At 35.6% G+C, this 12,990-nt stretch overlaps 1 protein-coding gene across 2 annotated transcripts in view; it reads left to right on the plus strand.

Annotated features, from left to right (window-relative positions):
• The window catches only part of LOC149527899 (protein IQ-DOMAIN 5-like), a 90,663-nt gene that overhangs the window by 43,434 nt on the left and 34,239 nt on the right, over positions 1 to 12,990 (plus strand). For both annotated transcript variants that reach the window (XM_089812030.1, XM_089812031.1), the window contains exon 2: positions 4,533 to 4,655. In XM_089812030.1, coding sequence (XP_089668156.1) covers positions 4,575 to 4,655 — 81 coding nt within the window. In that variant the 5' untranslated portion in view covers positions 4,533 to 4,574. The remainder of the gene's footprint in view (positions 1 to 4,532; positions 4,656 to 12,990) is intronic.

Below are 12,990 nucleotides of genomic sequence, written 5' to 3' on the forward strand. Positions count from 1 at the left end.
AATATATATCAATCTTCAGATATAGAAATGCAAATGTGAACAAAAATAAAGAATAGAAGGCTTTTGAACAAAGGAGGAGGAAGGAATGGGCCCTACATCTCATTATAACAAAATAGAACCAATTTTTTTTTTAAAAATGCCTTATTTTTAAATTTTTTTAATGTCCTCCATCTTGTTGCTGTAGGAGATGTCCCAACATCCCCCTCATGTCCCCCCGCACCCATAGGTTACACAGAGACGTCTTGCCATCTTTGACGGTGGTGGCGCCACTCGAGATGCCGTTCCCCCATCTCAAGTGCGGCCCGATTTTGGTGAGGGGATGCGTTCCCGTGTTACACTAGTTATGGTAGACATCATGAGACTTGATTTCAGTGCACATACCACAACTTGGATATATAAGAAGAATGACATGTGACTTGATATTTTTGAGCATATTATATCCTCTGACTTCACAAGTTAGGTGAATTCTTGTCTCACAATAGATGAGCCTATTGTGATATGTACTTGGTTAGATTCTTTATCTTCCCTAGCTAAGAGGGAGTGTTGAGAATAATAGCTTTGGTCAGATTACTGATAATCTATATTATGATCTGTGTGTGTGTGTAAAGACACACACATATGTACGTAGTTATCTGGTTTAAAACTTACAATAATATTCATTGAAATTGCTTATCATTTAATAAGATTTTGAATCTATCTGCTCCTACAGATTATTTCTTTGACATTTCATGTTCATCTCATTGAACGAGTCATGATCATATGATTGGCCTCATATGCAAATAATATCAGTTTGAATTCTGATTAGATTCCCTTGCAGATCGGCAATATGGTGTAGGGGCTTGTTATCACAAACAAATGAAAAAATACTGATTTGTATGTGGTTACATTATGCTTAACTAATCACTGTTATTGGAAGGACATGTCTTGGGTGGACATGTCTTCAACACATCTACTCAAGAACATAACCCTTCACACAATATAAATGCCTATACCTGATTGGGCTAAAGAGCATTGACATTGATAAATGCTCTGCCTTATTTGGAGTTCTGTGATTATACTTTGATATTCAGTATTTGTTAATATTGGATCTGCTTCACATACATTTGGCATAGATCAAGACTGCCACATTTAGATTGAAATCTACAAATAAGAAATCTGGAATTAGTAACCATAAAATTCTAAAAATTGAAACTAGTCTGAAATAAATTTAATCTACTTTTACATCCAGCAACAATTTATTGTTTTTGCTCTCATGTCCAGTCTTACATTGGGCAACAATTTAAGGCTGAAGTTTTTCCTGCAAAGCAAGAACCATAGATCGGCAACTGGCACAGACTTATCAGCTCTTCACAAGCACACAATATGATGATGCCCTTTGGATTCTTCTTCTCATGCTGCAAGAAAAAATGTCACCCTCATAGAAGTGCTTCAAATTTTCACGCTCACCCTTCACAGTGCTTTGATACCATGATGAAAATTGGCTGTACAAATTTGCAAAAACTAAACTATAATGCTCCCTTAGATAACACCAAAATATAATTATAATATTAATGCTTCAGGGCTTTACAAAGCATGATGCAAATGCTTGTAAAGTATCACATTCTATTACAAGTGTGTTATCTTAAACTACCTTACAGGAAACTAACCTGCAGCTAATTAATTAATAAAACTAGCGCTAAGACACTGAGGTGTCTTAATTATAAATTGCAAACCTTAAATGTAATGGACACCCAGGAATGCCCAAACGCTGAACCAAGGCTGAAATTATATTAATTCTAAAAATGCTGCAATCAAGTACAAAGAGATGTATTCCAAAGTCCAAACCCTAAGGGAATGACGTCTAGAATGTTACAACAGAGAATGAACGTCCTCTATTGCCAAAGAAGGGAGTGTGATTCACACATCCAAGCTCTTATCAAATGCAAGTTATAATCATCCGATGATCAGCAATGAAACTTTCAGCCCTATTTATCCTTTTTTTCATCCTTCTGGAAGGAACTAAAACATTAATTAATTGCAAGAGCTAGAAGCTTCCTCCTTCCAATAATTAATGCATACTCTAGAAATTCCTCCCTGACAATAATTAATCAAATCACGAGAGGCTTCCGTCCTTCCAATAATTAATACATACCGTAGAAGCTATTCCTTTAATAATTAATACAAAGTCACTTTTTAATTTTTAATTGAATGACTTTATAAGAAATTAATTTGATTTCTTCTTATCCTTCACTTAGACTTTGGAGAATGTGAAGGCCAAAAGATGGGATCATTACAAATCCGCCCTCCTTGAAATTGCTTGTCCTCAAGCAATTAAGTAACATAATGGACTCCAACCTCCACCTGGATCCCAATATGTGATATTCATATGGAAGTTAAACCAACTGCAAACCCACATCATCAGAACCAACCCCTGTAGCCTAACATTCAAAACTTGTGCTAATGAAGTCAGAATGTCACCATAAGGCAACTCTATAGAAGATTTATGAAACGTCTTCTTCCCTGTATCCATCCACATAATATATACTGGACTGGAATGCATATTATCACCATCATGCATTGAAAAAGATGTAGCTGCAGGTGAACCATATGTACTCATGCTAACTGTATCAACAATAGGTGTTGCCGCATCGAAATATATGGACATAGGAACAAATTTAACTGCTGCAACAGAAAACTGAACCGAATTTGTAGTTGATGAAAACTCATAATCATCAACATGTGTGGCTTCATTAGAAAATACATCAACCATTTATACCATTAAACTCCTCATTGGATGGTTCAACTGACACAAGTGGCTGCTGATATGATAGTATCCTCATGTTCTCCTAATCCCACTATTACTGCAACACCATCTCTCAACAAAGCTTCATATGTGGTCTCCTTACTTTGCACACATGTTTCTATTGATTCCGCTGAAACACCCATATCACCAACATCATAGATGGGTGGCTCTATACGTGTCTCGATCCCACTTGAGGAATCAACTACGTTCTGCTCTGGAGCAACATGCAAATCGTCAATGTTGATGCCCATCTTTTTAGCCATAAGTTGCAACATCATATCCATTCGCCTATTCTGCTCCTGTTGCATCCTATTCTGCTCCTGTTGCATACGTCGCCCCTTCTCTAATGTACCCAGTAATCTAAATATTACATTTTCTTGGTCGGAACTAGTATTTCTATCATCTCGGTCACCCATGCTGTTGTCTTGTTCAAAGAATGTTTCCTCTGTGTCTATATGACTAGATTAAATACTTAGGGCTCTGATACCACTGTAATGGACACTCAGGAATGCCCAAAAGCTGAACCAAGGCTGAAATTATATTAATTCTAAAAATGCTGCAATCAAGTACAAAGAGATGTATTCCAAAGGCCAAACCCTAAGGGAATGACGTTTAGAATGTTACAACAAAGAATGAACGTCCTCTATTGCCAAAGAAGGGAGTGTGATTCACACATCCAAGTTCTTATCAAATGCAAGTTATAATCATCCGATGATCAGCAATGAAACTTTCAGCCCTATTTATCCTTTTCTTCATCCTTCTGGAAGGAACTAAAACATTAATTAATTGCAAGAGCTAGAAGCTTCCTCCTTCCAATAATTAATGCATACCCTAGAAATTCCTCCCTGGCAATAATTAATCAAATCACGAGAGGCTTCCGTCCTTCCAATAATTAATACATACCGTAGAAGCTATTCCTTTAATAATTAATACAAAGTCACCTTTTAATTTTTAATTGAATGACTTTATAAGAAATTAATTTGATTTCTTCTTATCCTCCACTTAGACTTTGGAGAATGTGAAGGCCAAAAGATGGGATCATTACATTAAAGTTTTTCAACATTCATGAGAATGATAACGGCCAAGTAATATTTTTCAGTATACTATTTGAACACATAGGAAATTGACTTGTGTATGCAATGAATTCTTTCTTGGAGATGATGTGAAGATGGTACATAAACATCAATCCTTATGCAAGCAAGGAAAGATCATTTTACATATCAGAGCTTAAGGTGTTGATTGAGAACATTAAGAAGCGAGTCATTAACTGCTTGAAGAAAAAATATTTTGTGAAAAGATAAAAGCACAAAATATTAAGAGGGAGTATTGGTCTTGAAGGATGGACAAATCGCAACATGTACTTCAAAGTTTAGCTAGAATGTTATGAAAGAATCAAGCAGAGAATTGGAGTAAACTAAGGTCGACATAATGAAAAAGAAAGGCTTCTATAAGGCACCTGAATAACTTAAACATAGGATGTCTGTCTTGTTGGGTCTGTGCATTAATAGTTAGTCTGTTTCTTAACATCAAAATTTTAATTCTTGTTGCCCAATTTTGGGAAAAGACATTCCAATTATCTTAACATATAAAACAATTTGCCAACAATGGTATGTTTGCTATAGTTATGAATCATGATCATTATTTTAACTCTTTTCCCCACCTTCTTAGCAATATGCTTGGCTGGACATATTTGTACTCTTAGGGAGCATTTATATTAAAAGGAAAGCTTGATGATCTTCTTTATGAACAGGTTTGAAGAATTTACGAGTGTTGTTTTTTAAGGACTGCACAAATGGGCATCTCAGGGAAGTGGTTTAAGACACTGGTTGGTCTTGGAAAGCCTAAAGCACATTCATCAGAGAAGCATGGACATGTAAACATTTCAAACTCTATTTCTGCAGCCAAAAAAGAAATAATCTTGAATTCTTGTTGTTTTAGATTTATATTATGATACTTTTGGAATAGGAAGTCCTCTGGTTTAATGTTGCAGGATCATAAAATTGACTGATTTCTAATTGCTTTTACTTTTTAGTCTGGCATTGCTTTTTCTTTCCTTTATAAACAATCTGAAAGGAAGCTTATTCTTTGATTTAGTAATCGGTAATTGTAGGTGTTTTCAACAGGCATTCTACAATTGAATGTATGGAGAACATGTAACTTGTGAAATTAATGGACAATAAATATTTAATTATAAAGAAAAAAGCTGTATTCTTTAGCTCATTTTTTTCAGACAAGTATTTTTATTTCTTCATGCATGAATAATATGTTAATTTTCGAGCTTGACCAGTTCTAAGTTACATAGAAATACTGAGTGGGTACCATCTCTGCCTTTAATAGTAGATATAGTTAGCATGAAAATGTTGGCCTCAATGGATTGAAATTTTTTCTTTGATAAAAAGCTAATTTTTTGTCTTCTAAACCATGTAAAGAACACCTCAGCACAGCAATGTGAAGTTTTCATGCAATAGGGTATCCTCGTGATGTCAAATATGTTCTACACAAAATTTTTCTTTTTGCTGTACTGTCTAGTTAATTTCCCTCGTTGGTCCTTGTGTTGTGATCTCTTACTCCCTAGTCCTTGTGTTGTGATCTCTTACTCCCTATGTAGAATAGGCGTACTCGAATAAGGGGTCTATGAACAACCTCAGTCCTCTAGCTGATGTCATCTTTAGAAACTGCAAGGCTTAACCCGTTTCTATAAAGCTTGGGCTGTTGAATTCAGGATAATGCTATTTCTTTCTTCATCTCTTTTCAATGTTATCATATAATGGAACTGTTATCTTGGAAAAATGTGGACCCTTTTCCATTAAGATTATTTACTCTGAGCTTTGTCAGGTACACTGTACAAGTCTTCAGGTATTGTGTTATGTGATCTAATGGAAAAGGTTTATTAAATGTTAAGAGGTCTCAAGATTTGCTGTATCTTCTGAGGTTTTTGTATTTAATATCTATAAATTTATATCTTCAAGAAATCAAAATCCTGTCCAGAATTATATCTTGATAATATGTTAATAATATTATAGGGGATCAGAAAACATGATCTCTAGCTTAATATACATGAGGATTTTATGTGAATGGCTGCCAAAAGAATAGGACACTTTATATGTTTCTTAACTTTCAAATGGAAATGCTAGGTGATATGGCTTGTATTTTAATTGGACCTCCTCTTTCCACGCTAATTCAAGGTTTGTACATCAAAATTGTTGTTGATCATAATTTATCTGTGACTATATTATGCATCTTCAAAGCCTGCTAATGAATCAATGCCTATCCATCTATTTAGTATTTTTGGGATACAAGCTATGAAAATTAGTGTTTCTGATCAAAAGTATTTTACAACATAGATCATCTATCAGTATCTTCCATCAAAAAGTGGTAACGTATATCATGAGCATACTAGTTCTTTACCACCCATACATACCATTTTACTCATATAATCTCATGCAATTGAAAATTCTGAACTCCTTCAAAAGCACTGATAGAAGTTAGCATCTAATGCCTCTACAGTGGTGTGCTGCTAGGACTTGGCGATGTAAATATATTACATAGGTCATTTAACATGGTTGATCAAACATTTGAAAATGCTGATGATGATATATCGATCGGCCTTATTAGTTGGATGCTTAAGTGTTCCCAATGGTGGATAAGTAAAAGGACATGGTCTTTACCATAACTACCATGCCATCTCTTTTACAAGACTGTCACTTCTTCTTTCCAGCAGATGCATATGCATAATGTGGAAGAAATCCTTGCAGGATATATACACAATGGATTTGTTGTTCTTTAGAAACTTCAATGCAAATGCAATTGTTAGGGGTAGAGCTAAATTCCATCACACATGCAAAGCGTGGATGCTTAGACAGTGCGCATGAACGGTTTGTCAAATCACCTCAAAGAGATGCCATCTCATGGACTGTAATAATTGCAGGATATGTATGAAATAAACTTATTGGAAAGGCCAAGGTATTTTGAAAAAAATGCAAATGACAGCCACAACTTTTGCCAGCATCCTCCGTGCCTGTGCTAAAACAGGAGATTTGCAACAAGGTATGGGCATCCATCAAAGCATAAATGATAGTAGAATTTCATCAAATACCGTGATTACAAATGATATGCGAAGATGTACATGCATAATGTGGAAGCATTTGCATGGTGCACAATGAGTCTACAATATAAATTATATGGATTTGTCAAAAAAGCTTCCGAAATATTTGTAAATGCAAATGGAAATTTTATAACTGAAACCCACAATGTTTGCCAACATCCTCCCTCCCTGCACAAAGTGGAAGCTTTGGGACAGGGTATGAGCATCCATCAGAGTGCGACAAAATCTAGTTAGAAATTGTCCATCTCCCAAATCAACAAAGAAAGATCAAGTTCGTACCACCTCACTAGATGCTAGTTAAAGAATCAAATTTGAATTCTCAACCCAAAATACGATATAGAGAAAATCGATTTCTCCGATCTCCCAAATGACCAAATCCAAGTACACTTACAAGGGTGAGCATAATCAATTCTTTCATTGGCACCATGCTATACACATTTTTCAGTGTTCATAAATGTTTTGTACCAAACTAAACATCAAACCATAGTTCAAAATATCATTATCAGCAACATATCGCCGAGGGCAAAAAAAGATATCGGCAAATATCAGAGATAAGACGGGATTTTCTCAAGAAAATATCAGAAACTTAAAAAATTGCCCAAGTTTAGTTATAAATGCATTTTTTCCAAAACTCAATAAGGAGATATATCTAATGAGTCAGAAAATGAGTAAACAAACCAAGCAAGCTGATCTAGATATATATTAATGCACTAACGATCTAAGCAATAACTGCCCTGGTAAATAAAATGTGAAAACATAGACATGGTGATTGAACTGGTGTAACAACTAGTCTGAGCGAAATGTGATCTCAACGTTAATATTCTATGTATATAGTTTTATTCTCAAAAGTCATGTCTTTTCATAATTGATAATATCTTATTATTAATTATATTATATTAATAACATTAATAATATATGAATTATACCAATTATATTACTTTTTATTAATATTATTATTTTTAATATTAATGTTATTATATATAGGGCATAATATTTTCACTTATATATAATTATATATTATAATACATTATTATTATTTAATTAATTAATTTATATCCTAGTTCTTCCAATTCAGAATTGTAAGTTGGAATTGTAATGAGTATGATGTTATTCATCAAATTAAGATTGATGATAGAGGGTGTGTGCGACACTTACCTCAATATATCCAAATCAAATGGGCGAATGGTGCATTTTCTGTGTGTATTTGTGTTCTAGTGTTCGTCTGGTTATAACAGACGAAGATACTTGTTTGTTTTGGAATTTTCTTAAACCTGTTACTGCAGTCTTATTGATCTGCACCACAAGGAGTTCCTCTTAATTGCTGGGGAAACCTAATCCGTAGAATAGCATCTGACGTTCCCTGATTATGCTCTTTTTTCTCTACTTTCCTGATCGATTGCTTGAAAAGTCGATTAAGAGTACTTGTAGCTGAAAATTACTTGCACCCAACAATGATAATCTACAGGGAATAAATTACAGATAAGACCAGTTTAAACTTATTGCATTCAACCTTATACTCACCAGCGGTTATAGTATTGCTCTTCGCCATCACTAAAGAAAGCTTTTAATGGCATTGAGATTTCTATTTGTGCTCCCTGCATACACAGAATGACTGTTTGCACCCAATTCACATGCCAGCTGCCGTTTTCGTTTGATTTCCAATCATGCTCAAGTCGCATTGAAATTGAATAAGCTGCTACTATTATGTTCTTTCGCACCAGATAATCCTCCACCAATAATTAAAACATTATAGTGTTGGGGCCTAACTTTCTTTTTTATTGATCTAAGATACAACATAGAATGGAGTCCTTTACGACAGAGCAAGTGGATTCTGTCTTTTCTGGTTTCTAAAATATCACTTCCCAATTCACCCTCCTAGTCTTTGCCGTTTCAACAAATTTCCAAGTGTTAAAATGCTAAATCAGTATTGAAAAATACTGAATATAAATTCCCAGGTCTGAATCAGAACTAGTGGTATTCGATCTCCAAGAGGCAGAACATTATTGATTTCAATGATCTCCTCTTTGTGATCTGTCAACATATATAGTGCCATCAAAAGACACAAGGAGGAGTGGATGTGACTGTTCAGGCAAATGTCTCTTTGAAGAGACATGACGGCAAATTCTAATCAACAAACAAAATCGATAGTTTGTGGATTAACTATTGTCCTTGTGCAAATGCACCTGATGGTTATCGGGCATGATTACATGCTAAACAATTCAGTCATATCCCCTGATCTGATTATGGTAGTGGGTCATTGCACACGATTCATCCTCATGCACATATGATCGATATTGATCAGGGATGTACAACCTGATCCAAGAGACAACAATAATCTGATTGCTCAGATTTTCATACTTAGGTTGATCAGTTAATGCAAGGATAATTCTTATGAATATTATGGAAAAATAAATAATTTTCTAGGTGTGTATATGCATGTGAATTGGTATACATACATGCATGCATATATGCATACAGTTTGCGAGTTTATCATATGATGAACTGGTGTACATACATGCACGCACATATGCATGCAATTTGCCTGATTATCCTTGAATTCTGACTGACACTATCATGTTTTAACACTCCCTCTTAGCTAGGGAAGATAACTAAGTATGAACTGGTTTAGATATCACCTAACTTGTGATATCAAAGAGTATACAAAACATCAAGTCACATGACACTCTTATATCCTAGTTATGGTATGTGCACTGGCATCACTTCTCATGATGTCTACCATTACATATCATGGCATGTCCATGGATATTACGTCACATAATATCCACGATGATTATCTCATTAAGAACATATTGATACATAACTGATTTCAAGTCAGCATGATATCTATCAATAAGTCCAAGAGATAATAACTATCAAGACATTTCCATGAATACCAAGTCAGCATGATATTTGTCATGATAGTGAACATCGTAAAGTTGTTACCTTACAATGTTGAATACAAGTGTTCATTATCAGAAATATTGTCGCCTTTTTGTAAGGTACACAGGGGACCCCTTAAAGTCATAGAGTCAGACATATGACAAAGGAGTTTACACGGAATTACCACAAATTCTCTCACTTGCTGTTATCATGGCGTCACACACATGACATCCACCATGAACCATATTAGCGGGTGGATCTATCATAATTACTCCTAGAGAGTGGAATAAGGGTTTCACTTTAAGCTTCTCTCTTACAAAGAAGAATCCAATAAAGTACATTTCAAGAAATCATTGATGCTAAGACCCCTTCTTAGCAAGGGCTTCATTTTTCACAACTCCAAGCTAGTCTCCAAATGCACAACCTTCACTTTGGTATGAGACTTGGTGAGAATATCAGCCATTCATTCTTTAGTGATAATGTACCTTGTCTAGAAACCATCTCCATGGTCTACTCCCTTAGAATCACTATGATCAAAAATTCGCTTGGCAGATCCTCCAGCAACTCTTTGTTCTAATTATGACGTTTTTCATAGGAGTAGTTTCTATTACGATAATAGATAAGCTTCTATTATTGGTTAATGGTTATACGTTTGTAATCTAGTATAAATATTAGAATGTTTCTAATATTTAGGTAGCTGTAGTTATCTGCTAGCTTTCTTTAGCTCTCTTTTAGCTACAATAGAATATTTCTATTCTTTACGATCATTTCCTAAGGAAACATCGCTTTATTCTTTTGTATATATAGACCTCTCGGTTTCTGTTAATAACAAGCAAGTATTTTACCAATTACTTCGTAATATAGTATCAAAGCCAATACTTCAAATTTTTTCGAAAAATATATAATTTTCTTTTGAAATTATTTGCTAAATTTTTTCAAAATTATTTCTAAGGTTTTTCTTAGTAGCCCGTCTAGGGTTTCCCTTTTTTTTGAGAAATTCATCTATACACACTGGTTTTTTGGCTAGGGTTTGAGGATCTACAAATCGCGTCCATACAAACCAAATTTTTTATCATTGGTCGTTTTCTTCTGCTTGCCACTGGTAAAAAACGTGCCCTCTCTGCAAACATCGCACCACATATCCTTTGTTTTGGGCCTCATCGACCACGACAATTTGCTTCCTCTATTCTCAGGTCACATGACCTCTCATGGCACCATTTTTTAGCTCGCGTTGGGCTTCGTTCTTCTTTCAATCTGAAGCCTGATTGCCACAATTTCTTGTGTTGTTTCCTTGACACCTCTGCAACTCTTGTGATGTCTCAGCAAGCAATAAACGCCTTTGTGAAAAATTGGGCATTTTCTCCATGAAATCACCATTATTTTTGGCAACTTTCTTGCCTCCTTAGCTGTTGACTAGGGTTTTGTTCAAAAATCCTAATTTTTGGGTTCAATTTTTTTTTGATCATAGATTCTTGGTGGGTTTTTCGAGCGCTCAGTTGGGTTGTCGTCTGATTTTTCTGGGTGCTTCAACTTTCCAGCCAATAGATCCAAAAACCAATATATTCTATTTAGGTTTTTCGAGTTCTCCTCTGGGTCACCCTTCAATTTTTTTGGGTCTTCCGTTTCTTTGCCTTAAAGAACGTGCTTTCACAAATTTTCATGCTTTTTCATTGAAAAACGTGCTATGGCATCTTTGACTAATATTTTGCTCGAGGGCAATTCAAAATTCAATGGTCAGAATTATAGCACATGGAAGCAACGAATACTAGCAATCTTTGAATATCGAAATACCGATCAGATTGTTCTAGGTTTTACAAAGTGTCCAATTGCCATTGGTACTGATCAGGATACATGAGATCTCAATAACTGGGAGGCAGTAATGCTTCTCAAATTATCTGTCGTTGATGATCAGCTCCCTCAGATTCCATCAGGTAAAACAATTGTCGAGATATGGGAGCATTTGAAGAAACTTCATGAGACATCGGACAAAAGCAAAGCCTTCTTTCTGAAGAACACTCTGTTTTCTATTACCATGGATGAGCGAACAACGCTCCAGGCTTAGTGAATAGGATTCAGGAAATCTGTGAATAGTTGCTTGCATGGTCACAAGATGGAGGAAGAGGACATTTGGATCATAACCCTCAAAAGTTTGCCCAAGTCCTACAATCATTTTATTGAGACTAATCAACATCACCTCTACTAGTGTTGCTCTGAAGTTCACAGATCTTTGCACACTTCTGCTTCAGTAAGATCGGTGGAAACAACAGTTCGGTAGCAGTTCTAGCTCTAGCTCCACAAAGAAAGCCTTTGCTGCTAAATCCTTTCAGAAGGATAAAGGCAAATATCACTAGTCTTCTCAGCAAAAGTGCTCTGCTCTAGCTTCAGAAGGTTCCTAGAAGAAGAATATTCAATGCAACTATTACCACAAGTTTGGTCACATGAAGGTTGAATGTCAGAAATGCTTAGCTTCCCAATCTAAGCAATTAGGATTGCAACCCAAAGCAAACAGTGCATAGAATATTGAACAGACAAAATCTGCAAAATTTGCCTTTTACACCTTCATGGCTAAAAGACTTGCAACTTATGTGAAGTCCTCTGCCTGGTACATTGATTCGGGTTTCTCTCATCACTTCACACACTGTAGAGATTGGTTCGCTGGCTACCAACCTTACTTAGATTTTGTTATTTTTGGTGGTGGAGAAGAGTACACCGTTGTCAGTAAAGGCAACAATCAGATTCAGTCTGTTGGGAGGAATCTCATTTTACTCGATGTGTACTACATTCTAGGGATGGAACTAAATCTACTCTCAGTCAATCAGTTATTGCACCATTCTCCATAGTTGGATGTCACCTTCAGTTCACATTAGCGTACCATCATTGATTGGGCGACTTAGTCAATTGTTGCTGTAGGTCTTGAGGATCATGCTCTTTTCCGTCTTATTGATTCTGGTAATTCTCGGGACTTAGCCATGGCTGCTTGGCGGTCAATTGTTAGCACACTTTGGCATTAATGGTATGGGCATTAAATGTGCCTTATCTCTCTCAGCTTGATCAGAAAGAGCTTGTCCTCGATTTGCCAGAGATTTAGACTCAATAGCTTGGAGTTTGTGATGCATGCTAGGATGGGAAGCAACATTGTACACCTTTAACTAGTGGCGATTAATGGCGAGCTTCTTAAGTACTTCAACTTGTTTATGTTGATATCTGTGGCTCTATGGTCACT

The sequence above is a fragment of the Cupressus sempervirens genome, unplaced genomic scaffold (genome assembly GCF_028749045.1).
Source record: "Cupressus sempervirens isolate cs-2001-9-10 unplaced genomic scaffold, ASM2874904v1 CseChr00c100012_05, whole genome shotgun sequence".
Lineage (NCBI taxonomy): Eukaryota > Viridiplantae > Streptophyta > Pinopsida > Cupressales > Cupressaceae > Cupressus > Cupressus sempervirens.